Below are 16,197 nucleotides of genomic sequence, written 5' to 3' on the forward strand. Positions count from 1 at the left end.
TGGGAGGACAGGCTGGGAGAGTTGGGGGGTTCAGCCTGGAGAAGAGAAGGCCAAAAAGGGGAGAGCTCAGAGCCCCTTCCAGTGCCTAAAGGGGCTCCAGGAGAGCTGGGGAGGGACTTTTTCCAAGGGCATGGAGTGATGGGACAAGGGGGAATGGCTTCAAACTGGAAGAGGGCAGATTGGGATGAGATGTGAGGAAGAACTGTCTCCCTGTGCGGGCGGTGATCCCCTGGGGCAGGTTGCCCCGAGAAGCTGTGGCTGCCCCATCCCTGGAGGTGTTCAAGGCCAGGTTGGACGGGGCTTGGAGCAACCTGGGCTGGGGGGAGGTGGCCCTGCCCAGGGCAGGGGGTGGAACGAGATGATCTTTAAGGTCCCTCCCAACCCAAACCGTTCTATGATTCTACAGTTTCTGATTATTCAAAAACATTTAATTTCTGTATGACAGAGTCTGAGAAATAATGACTGGAGAGGCTTCTGTGTTGCCTTCTCTGCAGGTGGAGGAGTTGGCGTTGCAGTCCATGATCCGGTCCAGGGAGGAGGACGGGGCAGTCTCTTCCTCAGCGGCCGCAGAGGAGACCCACAAAGTAAGGGAAGGCCTTGCCCGGTGAAGAGCGAGGGCCCGGCTTCACTGCACTGGGCTGTGGCCACGGGAGTAATGGGGGAGAAGAGCTGTACTGATTTGAGCTGAGTAGTACTGATTGAGCTCAGTACTGATTTGTACTGATTTGATTGAGTAGGTGTTCCTGGGGGTGGTTTTCAACTGGAGTTCTTAACGTTGACCTTGTTTATGCTGCTGGTTAACTGAAAGGCTCAGCTGTGAAATCTGTCTGCTTTGTTGCCATTTTGTGTCTCAAGGGTTTCACCTTTTCCCATCCCGGAAAGCAGCATGTTGTTTCCGGGGAGGCTGGGAAATATCTGCTTTATAGCAGCGTAGCTTCAGTTGGCCGTTTATTGAACATTGTGTCTAATGCTGTTAATGGTGACGTGCTGGTTTATCCGACTGATCGTAGGGGATGGAGGTACAGATATCCTCTGAACTTTTTGCTAAATACATGGTCAGCCTGAATCAGTTGAAACTCCTCTGGAGAATTGGTGCTCGTCCCGCAATGGGCTCGTGCAGCCAACAGTTCTAGTACTGAGATTTCTAAAAGACACTGTGACTAGGCGGTTTTAATAGTGGTTTGAGAAGCATTCTGTATCGCTGATGGTCTTGATAATTAGCAAGATGATAAACTCTTTTATTGTGACAGACTCTCGGGCAGATGGACAACGAGGCTGCTATCAATCAAACTGAATTACACCTAAGTCTTCAAGATCATGAAGAGGAGGAGGAGGAAGAGGAGGAGGAATCAGATTCTTGAGAGAAAAAAATCAAGGGATGCTCTTTAATCCAGACTCAGGAATTTCTTCACTCATATAAAATTCAGCAACTGATTTTTGTTTTGTCTTGTATGTGGATACGGACTGTATGATATGGAAGACTCTTGGAGTCTCGGGAGGTTACCCTTGAACACATGAATGTCACAAGCTTGGCACGTCTTGACTTAGAGGTTAAAACAATGAAAATTTGCTGCACAAATATGTAGCATAATCCATTCCACATTTAAAAACTAATGTAGCTTACTATGTCTTCATAGGTGGGTGAGAAAAGTCATTAATCACGTCAGGCTAATTTAACACGTGCACTAAAAGCAATAATTCATCTGTTATTTCCCGATGCTGAAAAAATCAGGCCTTAGAGGCTGGTTGCTGAGCCAATGACTATATTACAACTTATATTACATTTGCTTAAACTGGGAATTTTAAGATAAACAGTGAGAAAAAGATGTGTCTGGGATTGTCTCCAGGCTTTCAGCTGCTGCGTTCTCACATGGGAAACTGGACTAACGCTCCCTCTAAACGTGGTAGAGCCGTAGGTGTTCGTACTCTGGGAGAAGCAGCTACTGCTCCGTCAACCTAATTCTGAGTGCGGTAACGAGGTGGCCTCTCTTTGTACCTACTGGTGCTCTTCTTAAGTACTGTCAGCCTGACTCTAAGTGAAGTATATTTTCTACTTCTTGCTCTTTCAGAGTAGCAGCCAATTAGCCTTTTATTTGTCCACAAATTGTATGCTTAGAATTGGTCCATGTTACCTGTAATAAGGAAGAAGTATTTTTTAATTAGTGTTATTTTCTTTTCCCCCATCACAGTAACTTCATAAATCAATGCAAGTCCAGCTTCTGCTTTCAAGTGATCTTCAAGGAGGAGTATGAGGAGTTTAAGAACTTAGTTATGAAATGCAAAGTGATGTGATCTCCCCTCCACAATTTCTTTAACGGTACGGTAACGAGCTAGTGCTGCTCTTACCGATAGACAGTGTGTTCTTTCTCCTGGTGGCGTGCGGACACTGTGTGGTGCAGCTGGTTATTAAATCAATTCTTGAAGACTTGTTTTAAAGCACAGAAACCCAGATCTGTTAAGCCGATTAAAAACATTAGAAATAACCTAACTCAGCCACTCTGTCAACCGTCCTACTAGGAAAATAGTCAGTTATATCCAGGGTTGTTCATTGCACAACCAGTATCTAAAGGTGCTGCTGTTGTCTCTGGCATCACTCAGAGAAAACAGAATAAATTATCTTCTTGCATTTGCTTTTAAGACCGGGAAAGGAACTTGGGAAAGTGTCTGGTGTCCTGGGTGCAGTCAGAACACAGGATTCAACCTCCTGTGAGTTCTGCCACTGTTCGAAGAGAGATTTTTTTTTTATTTGGTTCTTTCTTGGTTTGTAGCAGTAGAAACTGAATGTTGGAATGTAAATGTATTTTCATCCTGTACTAAAGACTAATTGTTTTTTGCAAATCCTGGATGTCTTAATGAGGGAGCTTAAAATGCGAGCGCAGAAGATTTCGCAAAGCTTTTTACAAGACTCACGGGTAAAAAACCCAGGAAGTCTGAGCTGAAATGTTACAGGTTGGAGTGAGTCTCTGATTCTTTTGACAGTATGCATGCGAAGAGCTGGTTTGCGAGGAGCGCAGTCAACAGCCTCTCCTGTCTTTGCATCTTCCCATGCTCAGCGTGTTCGGGGTGCGTCACTCAGCTCCATGGCTCTGTCTTACAGCAGGATCACTCCCCACCTTCGCTTCGCTTCTGGGCAGATCATGTTCTGGAGTAGGTGCTGGAGGGTTTCATCTCCAAAGGGTCATTTTGACTATTGAAAAATGTTATTTGTTCCCAGCATGTTTCAGTGTAGTTTTTGTGGAAATACTTTACACCCTTTCTTCCTGGTACCCTTTGTGAATGAGCCCCTTGCTTGCTTAAAATAGAGCAGTTCTATTGCATGTTGCAATAAAGTACTTTACCTGGTGCCCTACGACATTTAACTGCTTGCATTCTTCAAACTATTGCTCTCTGTGGAGCAAACAAGTAAAATGAGATTTAAGCCTCTAAAACTAAATCTCTGTTCACACCGCCTCTTTCTTTTACCAAACAGTAAAAAGTACTGTTGTTTTCCTGTATGTCAGCATATATAATTCACATATACAGCTCAATTTTAAGTTAAACTTTACACAGCCTTGTCACTATTATCAAGCGTCACATATGAGTGAGGACAAGCTGAAGGAAGCCTTGGATGTGTCAATGAGTCATTTCCTCCTGCTGATGGGTTGAGGGTGATTCTTTCTCTCTGATACATGATACTGTTGGCCAAGTGGAAGTTCATGTCTAGAATGATTTGGATTCCTTTGGGGAAGGAACTTCAGCCATTTCTGTGTCCGAAACATCCTTTCAAGGAGCTGAACTTTTTATAGCGCTGCTTAGCGTGGCTGTTAAAGAGAGCAAGGCTTTGTGCTGAGGACGCATAGCTGTGCCCACCTCTGCCTGTTCTGTAGCAGCAGCAATTACCGTGCCAAGTAACTGACAGAAGCCGAACTTCTGAAGAAAACTAAGCTGAAGAAATCGGTGTAGTACAATCACTCTTGGTTAATGACAGACACGGGCAAGCAGGTCTTCCCTCTGCTGGGTGGAGCACAAGGTTCCTGCGTTTTGTGCTGGTTTGCCCTAGGAGAACGCCCGTCACACCCCACCCAGGGGGTTGCAGCACCGAAGGGAGCATCCGGTGCTGTACAAGCTGTGTGAACGCTCCCCAGACAAAACCTCTGCAGTCAGACTGCCCTCAGATGTTCCACAGCAACCTGGCAAACTGGACACTACCACCCTGCACTGGCAACTGACTCAAGCCCCGTTTCACGCATCGTCATTTGACACACACAAACTTGTACCTCTTAGAACTAAGGAGGGTGCATGCTTGTGGAAAAATACATAGAAAAAGGGGGACGGGGGTGATGCAGCAGTGTATTTGGATTAAGACTTTAGTTAGGTTTTTGAGTTCTAAAAAAGCTTCAAGAAGTTACTCGATAATATATTTATTAAGAGAATCCATTGCTAAACATCTGAGAGAATAAAACAATAAAGGGTCTTCATACACTTTAGACACTAACACAGTTGTCATGAATTTTTAGGTTAAAAGAAAGCAAATTGCCCGGATCTGTGTCTTGATTCTGTAGGACGCTTCCAAGAACTAATTTTTAAAAATCAATTAGAAAGACATACATCACTAAATCCAAGTCTGATGATATGTTTTAAAAATAAATATAGAAATATGAACAAGTCTACAATTACAATATTGCCCTGTACATTCCAAGAAACGCAGAGCTCTCGCCTTCTTTACCTGGAAAGAGAAATCTCTAAACAACAGCAAAATCGGAACCATTAGGCCTAACTCTCAGATACAGTTTGGCAGCAGCAAAAGCATGCTCGACAGATACAGTGTAGGAGCATCCCTAACCCTTTTTGCACGGGAGATTAGGTAAGCATGATTGAAGTACCAACAATTTACAAAGAATCTTGATAAAGTTCAAACAAGCTGGGGGTAGACACCTCCAGTGATGTTTTCATTAAGAAAGAATATCCATCATCACTTAAAATCAGCAAGCACTGTAACTTAAACATTTTAACGTTTTGGTCAGTAAACAAATGTAATCCAATACAATACAAATTAGTTTATGACAAAATTTAAAACCATTTGGCACATGCTATAAAGACATTCTTCCTTAAGAGGTGAAATACATGTTTGAACAGGTACAAGCTGAGGAAATAGGACCAAAATAGCATTGTTGTTAACAGATGTACAGTACGGGATTTGCTCTTCCATATTCAGACTCCAGCAGCATGCGTGGGTGTACTCGGTTGGTTAAGGCCTATGGTTGAACAAAGCCACCCCGCAAAATCCACCTCCTCCGCTTCAGATCTCTTAATGAAAGCGTGAATCTGAGCAGAGGAGAAGAATATTATTATTCAAGGACTCAATCCGTTAAATAATAATTCTGAACATGAACTACAATAAATCCAGTTTACTGTCAGTATTCAAGCTAGCTATAAAATTTGGCAAACCACATGAAGTGACCAGGAGAGCCTTTCCGCAGGATTCCTGAAGTAACCCACATGTGAAATGTACACATCGCAAAGTATTCCAGAGGAAAACTGCCTACACAGTGCCTATTGCAGAACACTTACACCACGGTACGTGATAAGGATGTGACTCAGCCACTTGAGATAATACTCTGGAAAACGTCTGCCTGCACACAGAGAGGCTTTTTGTAATAGAAAGAGTTGGATTGCATTTTGCAGTGTTGTCGTACAGAAGGATCAGGGCAGGAAAAACCTGATTTTCTGCAGCAGAACTTCAGCCCTAGCATTACACTTCAGGCCATGAAAAGAAACAGATACGGTCATTTCACGTAGCAAAAAAGTGCAGGATTTGATTGTGCCTAGTAGTTCTACAGATTTTTGCAAGGCAAAGCTGATGAAAAAAAGAAGCAAATCTTATGTTTCACAAAAGATGACAAAAGTGTATTTAATTAGTCCATAAGGTATGCGGAATTTTGAGGAATCATCTATATCCTTTATTGTTAACTAATAAACCCAAGAAAGAGAGAGTTGTTTTGCTAATTTAATAGCATTGGGTCATATACTCAACGTAATTATCAAACGGGAGACTCCAAAACCCACCAGTTTCGGGCTCCTTGACAGTCCCTGTTCTAGGAGTGCGCGAAAGCCTGCAGCCCCTCGATCTCCGGATGAGAAAAGCAGCCCCTCCTCAGACTGAGCTGCTTGTGTCAACAGCCACGAACTACACACTGGGCCATATGCTCTGATCCTGATCTCAGGTCAGCTGAGATCCCAACCTGCATGGAACAGCGCTCTTAGTTCAAGTTAAAAGCTTTCACTTACCATCAGCTGCTTCAAATCGGCTCTCTCAGCAGGGTTTTTAATTAAACTAGGAAAACAAAGTATTACACAAGTTACACACTATTATCTTTTAAAATACAGATCAAATTATATCACGTGTGTACACTGCTTCGGTCTGAAGAAGCTGTCACTCTAGATTAAAGCATTAGGTAATGTAGCGCCTCTCAAACGTAGGTGTGGGTCTGTGAGCAATTCCCTTCTGTAGGCTTCCCAGGCACAGCCTGAGGAATGGAATGCCGAGTTGTCTGATACTGCTGAGCCAGGGCAGGAGTGAGTGCCTATAAGCAAACTGGAGAGATCAAGTTCTCATTTGAACAAAAACTCAACGATATGAACTGCTTTATCCCTCAAGTTTCTTTTACCCAAGTCTTTTCAAGCTCAGGATCAACTACTGCTGTTGTGTTACTGTTCTTCCTTTTGGAAACAGTAAATATAAATACATTGCTTTTAATAAACAAACTAACTTTCCAAACTGTAATGAACTGCCTCCCTTAGCACTGAACATACTGGTTGAGTGCAGGTATCACTGAAATGCAATGGGAAAAGTAAATATATGGGAGAATGACTGCTGTGATAAAGGTATAAGTTCAGTGAAGCAGTGGGAAAGAAAAAAGAGCATCTGGAGCCTGCAAGGCTTCTCTCTCCTATGGAACAGTCACTGCAGAATGTGGTGAAGGTAACCCACAGAAGTAAAGATCTTGCTTTAGAAGCGTGTTTACGATCAAAGTCCGTAAGTACTGTGGTCTCTTCAATGCTGAGAAAGTACTAACCCAAGTTGCACACAGAAGCAGAGACCGATCTTAAAGAGGGGAATCTCTCTCAGCTTTGGGGTCCTCTTTGGATGCGTATGTGTCAAGCCCGTGCCTGTAAAGTGACCTTTAGGCACATTAACAGTTGGAGAAAGAGCATTATGCTAATTGAAATTACTCCACATTTGCCAAGATCTACAAGTAGGGCCTCTGATTTCCAAGTTATTGATACAGTGAGACACTAGGGCTGGTCCCAAATACGTCCCTTTGCAACTCACCATTTGTTAACAAAATCTTGAAATTCAGAACCAAAAACACCGTTGGGCAGTTTTGGAGGTGGCTGGGGAAAAAAACAAAACAAACACCAAACATCAGCAATCATTCAGCATAACTGATACATGACAACGCACAACTTAGCCAGAGATCTACCAATTTTATGCCCGGTATCTGGGTAAAGCTGTAAACCCCAAGCACTGCCCAGGCCTTCCTTCAAAGCTGAGCTCTGAAACAGATGTTGGGCAGACTTCAGCTTCCATGTGTATGAATAAAGGACACGCTGTCATATGATTTATAAAAGTAAAGATGCTGAGTTTATTACTGACTAATGCTGGTTATTACTCACAGCTGCTGGATTTCAGGTGTTTCAGTAATAAGTCATACCAAGACAGTTTCTGTGGTGTGGGGTGATTTTTATTGGGTGTGTTGGTTTTGTTTGGGTTTGTGTTTTTTTCCCCTCTCTATACACACACCTGAATGGGGTTAACACAGCCTTGAGCTGTCATTAAAGGTGGCTCAGAGCAGCTGGCAGTAATTACCATTGGGTTATTCTCATTACTACTAATCTCCAGTTTGGGGCAGGAAAGATGCCCCGCACATCATTAGTTCCATAATCCTTTTGATCTAAATATTCTGTCCCAGGGAATGAGTTTGTTCAGGTTCTGAATTCAGAAAGAATTCTGATAAAGAAAGAAACCTGCACATTATTGTCTCGTTCTCCATGACATTTGATACAGGATCGGAGTTAAGTTTCCATTCTTACGCCATGGATCCTGCAAGCACTTACACTGGGGTCACTTTACACAGCGTTGAGACACAGCCTGTGTGCAGTTACTCACTGCTGTACAGACTTTGTTGGATGTAGCAGCTCACGCTGAAGACTGCTTGCGCTGCAGCAGAGGTGGCAGAAGATAATCTTGCCAAATTCTCAACTACTGCAGTTAGTGCTGTCATATTAAAGTATTATATAATGTGCAAAATCGGGTTGCAATGCAAGAGGAGAATTGTGCAGATGAGGAACAGAAGCAATTTATCAGTACCTGTGCAGCAGCATAAGCAAAGCCAGTCTTTGCAGGGACCCAGACACCGACTGTGCTCTTTAAATAGGTGCATCAGACACTTTTTTTGGAATTCATTCACCTGGAACTATTACATTACCCAGCTGCTATAAACGATAGCTAACATGAACAAGCTTTTTTTTTTTTTAGAAGGACACAAGCAGTGGAGTCATGTGAGTTTCAGGAGCACTTGTGAAGATATTGGAAACAGACAATCAATTGTAAAATACCGATCTTTTAACTAGCCTTGTAGCTTAGCTATTTGAAAGACAGTATTATAAATGAGGTTGTTCCTAAGACCAAAACAAAGAAAAAAAAACACTTTTATACATGCCTGATTGTACTGCTTGCTATTAACTGTCCTAACAGGTTGCGTGATCCAGGCTGGAAAACCCGTAAACCTACTTAAAGGATGAAAAGAAACGAACTAAAATTTTCCTGGGAATAATTTAAAATCAAGCCAACACACGTAAGAGATGTCTCTCACACTGCAGCAATAAAAGATCAGAAGACCTGGCCTATCCTGACACTAACCCCACACCCCCTCAAATTCTGGAATGCTTTAAAAAAGTTTACAATTGTATTAATACAAGTGCAAATAGCCGATTACCTCATTGACGATGTAATCAAGAAGTTCAAAGATTGCCATTGGGGGTCTGCTGTCTGGTCCATAGGCTAAGAAGAAATTGTAGAAGTGGAAAAATACAGTGTTACTCTGCTCCTGTGGTAGAGGTATTTTAAAAAGCTAACAGTCATATAGCCTGTTCTTACCCAGTGGACTTGCTGGCACCCAGTAGATTTATAGGAAAAAAAGGTGTAACAGCAACAGGGTAATACTTTCATGCGAGGAGACATTGTTCTCGGGTCTGAACCAAACCATGAACTTCACTGAGAATCTCCCTAGTGTACTTCGACGGGCACTGCATCTTAGAGATATGAACCACATCAACAGAATGGGTTCTTCATGGTGCTCATGAACAGCTCAGTTATCAACAGAAGCGTCTCTGGTCCTTGATTCTCAAACTCCGATACCTCCTCATAGTCTGAGCCAGCTGCCAAATACAATCCTGATTTTTTCAAAGTTTAAAGCCCCACTATGCAGCTCAGTATCAGGTAGGGAAGACCTTTAAGCTGACAGAAGGGTACCAGAAAATAATTTAAGAGATTGTTTTAACTTACAGCTCACTGGTCTACCAGGTGTTCTTTGCCTGGGTGAGGTCTCGGTGACTGGAGAATCTCCTTCTACTGGGCAGCCAAACATCAATTCAAGCTCCTTAGAGTCAGGAGGAGGAATCGGGTATCTGCCAATAGCCATTTCTACCAGTGACAACCCCATACTCCATATATCCGACTGCACCGAATAATGAGTTCCCTGTAGTCTTTCCGGCTACCAGAAAAAAAAAAAAAAAGGGGCAGGAAGGGGAGACAGCATTATAACAAGAAAAAAAAATTGCATTCTGCAATAGCCTGGATAAAATGAAGGATGAACCCCCCAACTTATTAGTACATCTTCCAACGAGTGACTTACTGATCTTTTTCTTTAACGATCTCAAGTTCCAAGAGTTCTACAAACATTGCATACCAACACTGCAAGTAACTTTTGAGACTTTTAAGAAGTGATGCTATTATGTTGCTGTTGTATTTCTTTAGCATAATATCTAAATGTTGCAACTATTAATGATGGGATAATTAAAGAGCAAGAAAGAAAAACTAGTATGGCAAACTGCAGATTCTCTGGTTTCCCTGAGGAGCTGTTCTTGGTTTTCCGCTTTGGAAAGGAGCAGGAAGGTAACTTTATTGATTTTGTATGGGTCCCAAAGCGACCTAGTGCTCTAGCAATAATCTTGTGGTTTCTGACACTTCTCAGCTGATGCCACGCTGACAGCTGCCTAGAGCTGAAATGCATTTATGCGAGGACTATTATATACAGGCATACTGCAGTTCTACATCCATATTCAAACAATTTCTAAACAAACGGTTGAGTTCTATAGTCCACTGAATGATAACAAAACAATATACAAATTGATAAAGTATTATGCAGGCCACAGACCTTTCCTGAAGGTATAAAGATCGAAAAATACATACAAGACAGGAAGACAGACACATGTTCTGCAGCTTAACCACTCACACGTTATGGCCTGATGAACAAAAAAGCAATAGGCTTACATTTTTCTCAGGAAAAAACAAACTGGAAAGGGACAAACCCATTCTGCACAGATTACGTGCACACGCTAACATAAGTATTACAAAAACGTAGGCAGGTAAGACAGACTCATCTAAAAATGTGTTTTGTATTGTCTTTTGGAGACTCAAACACTGGAAAGATATTTAGGTATGGGATTTTTTGGTCAGTTAAATCATGACTAAAACCAAATCAGGATATTCCAGTCACATTGCTCCAAAGATCCTCAGTTTTGAGCAGCATATCCATCCTCTGTTTCTGCTTAAAGAACTAAAACATAGGATTAGTTCATAACTAACTCCTTTTGCTTAGTTTTTGCACTTGCTTTATCAGTACTATGTTGAGTGCTGAATATGGTTTCTGCAATTTTTAATACATCTACCTACATCATCCTTGGAGCCATTTTTACTAAGACTTCTCAAAGAAAATGTTTAATTTGATTTTCTGTTCTCTTTTTAAAGTCAAGCTCATTTTACCAAAATGGTGCAGATTCTTGCCTGACTCTATCCATATTTTGGAAAAAAAATAAGTATCATTTGAAACTTATTCTCACAGAATGTAAGAATCCAGTATTACTGTGAAGTATTCCTTCTGCCACAATGCGTGTTCGTTTTGTTAAATTAGTTTTGTAACATTTACTAAGATTATATGTGAGCTTTCTCCAGTGTCCCACCTCAGCTAGTTCCAAAGCCATCTGGATGAACTACACACTTGTTGGACAATGGATAAAGAAGCCCAGAAACAAAGACACACACACACACACAAAAAAAAAATCATAAAATCTAAGTGTAAAGAAGTGAGTGAATGAGAAAAAGCAGGGACCACACACAGTACTAGTTATACAAAAATAACTAAAATCTAGGAAATGTTCAGGTTACGCATTGTTGATTGTATACACCTTCATTCGGTATAACATGATGTTGTTTGGCATGTAACAATTCTACAGCTGTTATTTGAAAAAGTATGCTAGGGAGATACTGCAAGAAAGAATACTTCAGACACTATCAAAAAGAATACATAAAATCACTACCATGGCTTGGTCTGGGACATGAAGGCAGAGCGCAAAGCCAAATAGTCTGTAAAAACAATAAATTGAAGAAAACTGAAGGTAGATAGCACTTTGCAAGAAGAAAAAGGGCAAGCCAGTAGTATGTCAATGGCCCAGAAGACATGGAGTGTGACTTTTTTTGCTAATTAGCAACACCCCCTTGATGTATGAACTGTATGGTCTGTCTCTAGATTTACACCTCAAATACTGTGTTCAGTTTTGGGCCTCTCACTACGAGACGTAGAGGTGCTGTAGCATGTCCAGAGAAGGGCACCGGAGCTGGTGAGGGGTCTGGAGCACACGTCTGATGAGGAGTGGCTGAGGGACCTGGGGGTGTTCAGCCTGGAGTAAATGAGGCTGAGGGGAGACCTTCTCGCTCTCAACAGCTCCCTGAAAGGAGAGGGTAGCGAGGCGGGGGAGTGGGGGTCGGTCTCTTCTCCCAAGTGACAAGTGATAGGACAAGAGGAAACGGCCTCAAGTTGCACCAGGGGAGGTTTAGGGTGGGTATTAGGAAAAATTTCTTTGCCGAAAGGGTTATCAAACATTGGAACGGGCTGCCCAGGGAAGTGGTGGAACCACCATCCCTGGAGGTATTTAAAAGATGGGTAGATGTGGTGGTTTTGGTAGTGTCAGGTTGATGGTTGGACTCGATCTTAAAGGTTCCTTCCAACCTAGATGATTTGGTGATTCTATGTAGGAACATAAGCCAGAATTTTAAGTATGTTACCAATATTAAATGACAAAAAAAGAGAATACCGTCTTTGATGTTGAAATGCAGGTCCCATGCTGAGCAGGAGCAACATTAGGCTTTTTTCCTTTAAGTTTAAGCCCACACAGTTTCAATCCTACAGCAGAATCTCTGAACACTCTGACTGTATGATTTAATTGGTTGTACGGTGAACAAGGTGAGTACATTAGAATAAGAGACCTGTTTTTTCTATTAACTGTGACTTTCACATAATGCAAAGAATTCATCTGAAGGGCAAGTTTCATATTTCTTTCATATGCAGGAGTAAAGAACAGCCTGAAATAGCCTCAGATTAGCTGCCGTGGCCTTGTCCACACGAGCCACTCCCCACACTCTCTCTTGTTGCTGTTGAGTTCCCAGGAGCAGTCACAACAGCATCACCAGCGAGGCAGCAGCTTGCCTACAGAAGTGGCCGCAGCAAAACACTGAGTGGAAAGAGAACCACACTTCATAAGGAAAGCTAACTGTAAATACTGGGCTTTTTTGGAGACACGTGTATACAAAACCCAAATACATTAGCCAATTAGATTCTGCAGTGTAGACACAAGTGCTTCGCTTTTGTAGTGTTATGAAACATTTCAAGTTGCTTGCCTTTTCCTGCAACAGTTCTTTACCCCTCCCTGTCCCAGTCTGATATGATACTGGGGGATTCCTGGAATGCAAGAAGTGCTGAACTATCAACGGCAGTAGGAACAGCAATAGTTGGTTTCTTGTTTGATTACTGGAATTATGATAAGTCTACCATAATGTATAGTAAACTAAAAGCTATAAAAATCTGTACTTACAGACATGTAGGAGCGTGTGCCAACAAACGAGTTTGCCATAGAATCTATCAGTTGTCCACTGACACCAAAATCACAAAGCTTGATTTCCCCTCTAGAGTTTACCAAAATGTTAGATGGTTTAACATCTGGAAAAAAATGAATGGATGATTTATATTTATAATAGATAAAATGGGAAATTTGACAATAAAAGTAACATGAAAGGTGAGAGTTACCACGTGTCTCCCTGTGTTTCCCTTCTAACTATGACACAACTCTATCCCTTCTCTGGGAATCCTCAGAGAAGGGATCTGGTTCCCTGCTCAGGCCCATTTCACAGACTCTCCATTTACATACAGATAAACAAAAAGAATTTTTTTTTTTAATCACAAGTACAAAAAGGCTGTTAATTAAGTTTTGATTTCATCCTGTTTCTTGGCTTTCAAATATTAAGTTTGGGCATCTACATCCTCCTTGCAATGACTAACATCTGTGATAAACATTAAAGTACATGTCAGCTTAACTCCTCTTTAATGATGCTCTTTGCCTAGAAATAATCAATAGAGAGGCCCTACATATTTATTTTACAAAGGTAAAGCATAAATGATCCTACAGCAAAGCAGTTCTTGGAGTGTGTTCTTGCTGTTCTGAGCTTTGTTCGGGGTTTTTTTTTGAGGGGGTGGGTGGTCTTGTTTTTGTTTGGGTCGGGGGTTTTTGGTGTGGTTTTTTTTTTAAAGATCTGAAAAATAATTTTCCTATTATTGAAATGCTGCAGTTAAAATACTTTGCGATCATTTACCTGCGATAGAACCCACTCACGATATTGAATTCATCACTTTTTCTAAATGGAAATTTAATAAGGGTCACTGGTAGCTAAGCAACTAATAACAGCTATTTGGAATGCAAAGGTACAGAGAACGATTGTTTAGTATTTCTTTTATAGCTGTAAGAAGTTTTTTTAATGTATCTTGCTGCTTAGCTGCTCATTACAAATGCATTATTGAGATAAGTAATCAACAGCTCACATCTGCGAAGTAATGCTACAGAAAAAAAGGGTACCATAAATTAGTTCTGAAGAAAGATCAGCTCAGCCTACCAGAATTTCACTTCAGACTCTGCTATTGAAGAGCAGATCCAGAAGTCTATAGTCTGTAGCATATTTTCAATAGCTTTTCACTTTTAAACACAAATATATTCCAGGTAGCTTTCATTTCAATGACTGAGGAACTGACCTTAGTTTGTTATGCCAATGGGATGGCACTGGAAAGATGGTATTATTGTGGGCACTGGAAAGATGGTATTATTGTGACTGCTCATCACTGGAAAAAGATCTCCATGCAGAAGGTTATGCCTCACTGCACAAGATCCATGGAGATTGGAAATGAAGATAAAACTATGTTCTAGCTGTTTCTCCCCCCAGACCCCTTTTAAAGAACAAAACAAAGCTTGAATAAAGTTATCTACTTTTGGAAATTGTGGCTACACTTACTGGTTCCCGACATCACCTTTCAGCTAACTGAAAGTGTCCAGGCACCCTGGAAACCGTGTTTCGTGCGGATTTGTGCATACACAAGTTCCAGGCTCAGCCCCAGGACAGCGAGCTTACAGCCCGTCCACTGTACTTGAGCGAGCATCAGCCTGTAGAAAATCCACAAGGTGATCAAACACAAACCACTCCCTAGTCTTAACACAGAGGAAGAAATCCTGCTGCACGTCATCTTTCACACTGAAAAAAAAAAAAAAAAACCAACCCAAAAAACCAGCTGCTTTTGCCAGGTACAGTCTTCCTCCTTATGAAGGGGGAAGAATATGGACACATATTGTGTGTGTACTACTTTTAATTCCCCATCACTAGGGAATGAACTCCTTATAAACACCGCTCTCCTCCATACATTTTCCTCCTGTAGAGCGTCAGAGGGACTGGGCAGTTTGCGGAGCTGTCTGCCGGGCAGGAAACACAACGTTACACCCTGGTTACCCCAGAGCAGGGCTGCAGTAAAGAGATTTCAGAGGCCGCCTGGGCAGACAGCTGAACCTCCTGCAAGTTATACCTACTTGTAGAGACCTCGCCACAAGTACGCTTCACAATGGAAAGGAAGAATCCAGTCCAGGAGTTTAAAATTCCAGCATGAAAAACCAACCAAACAAAAAAAAAAAAACCAAAAACACTACACCACCATCAAACCAAGAAGATGTTGGTGCAGTGAAGCAGGCAGCAGAGATGAGAGGTTCCCAGCTACACAGGAACCTTCACCTGAAGTTCTGTGTAAAAGCATGGTGGAGGAAACAACACTTGCAAAATATGCTGGAAGCAGTGCAGAGCCTGAACGAGTTACAGATACGGCCTTTCGATTTGTACCGCTTATCTATGCGCATCTACTGGTTCGATTCAGAACAAAGACCTAAATCCTTGCTTATCTCTACAGCTCATTAATAGTTCGTGTTCATAATTAAATGGCAAAAAAACCCCATTAGCATTCCATTGTCAGTGAACCAAATGACATTCCCTTTATAAGCATCATACATGCTCCAGGATCCACCCGGTCTTTCAAAGACTTGACTTTTACCTTCAGGGTTTCTCTAGATGATAATTCCACACTATAACTTTCTTACAATAGCACAGCAAATCATGACTCCTCACTGGAGTTTTATAGAAACCTTGCCTTTCCCTTAGCGTTTTTATTTTCCTCGCAAGGTGCCCAGTGTGATCACCGTGTGATGTTTGGAACACTGCTGTCTTTCCACCCCTCTGAATGTAGCGTGCTATGCTATTTTAAATCCAGAGTCTCTGAGCACTTAAGCAGTTTCTCTGGAAACCAGAGATTTGTATTGCCAAATGGAACAGCAATGCCAAGGCATCCTTCAAAATATATGCAGTAACTTGCAAGAAAACAACAAATCTAGAAAGGAAGACCAAGTATGCTACAGAAGTGATATATGTAAGTTTTAAAGAAAATGAAAGGACATTTCATATATCATCCCAGACAACCCAGAAACAGAGCTGTGCAATTCTAGAGAAGTCAGTCCAGAGGGATGAATACATGACACTGAAAAGTTATAATACAAAGAAGTATAATACAAAGCTAGCCA

The 16,197-nt window shown here is 41.7% G+C and overlaps 1 protein-coding gene across 1 annotated transcript in view; it reads right to left on the bottom strand.

Moving 5' to 3' along the window:
* Window positions 1-4,384: 4,384 nt before the first annotated feature.
* MAP2K1 (mitogen-activated protein kinase kinase 1) overlaps window positions 4,385-16,197 on the bottom strand; it is a 25,859-nt gene continuing 14,046 nt past the window's right edge. Inside the window, exons 6-11 of the mRNA XM_009887359.1 lie at window positions 13,132-13,256; window positions 9,548-9,755; window positions 8,979-9,043; window positions 7,313-7,374; window positions 6,268-6,313; window positions 4,385-5,304 (exon numbers count right to left, since the gene is read on the bottom strand). Of these exons, the coding sequence (XP_009885661.1) occupies window positions 5,191-5,304; window positions 6,268-6,313; window positions 7,313-7,374; window positions 8,979-9,043; window positions 9,548-9,755; window positions 13,132-13,256 (620 nt within the window). The 3' untranslated portion in view covers window positions 4,385-5,190. The remainder of the gene's footprint in view (window positions 5,305-6,267; window positions 6,314-7,312; window positions 7,375-8,978; window positions 9,044-9,547; window positions 9,756-13,131; window positions 13,257-16,197) is intronic.

Source organism: Charadrius vociferus, unplaced genomic scaffold (genome assembly GCF_000708025.1).
Source record: "Charadrius vociferus isolate BGI_N301 unplaced genomic scaffold, ASM70802v2 scaffold190, whole genome shotgun sequence".
Taxonomy (NCBI): domain Eukaryota; kingdom Metazoa; phylum Chordata; class Aves; order Charadriiformes; family Charadriidae; genus Charadrius; species Charadrius vociferus.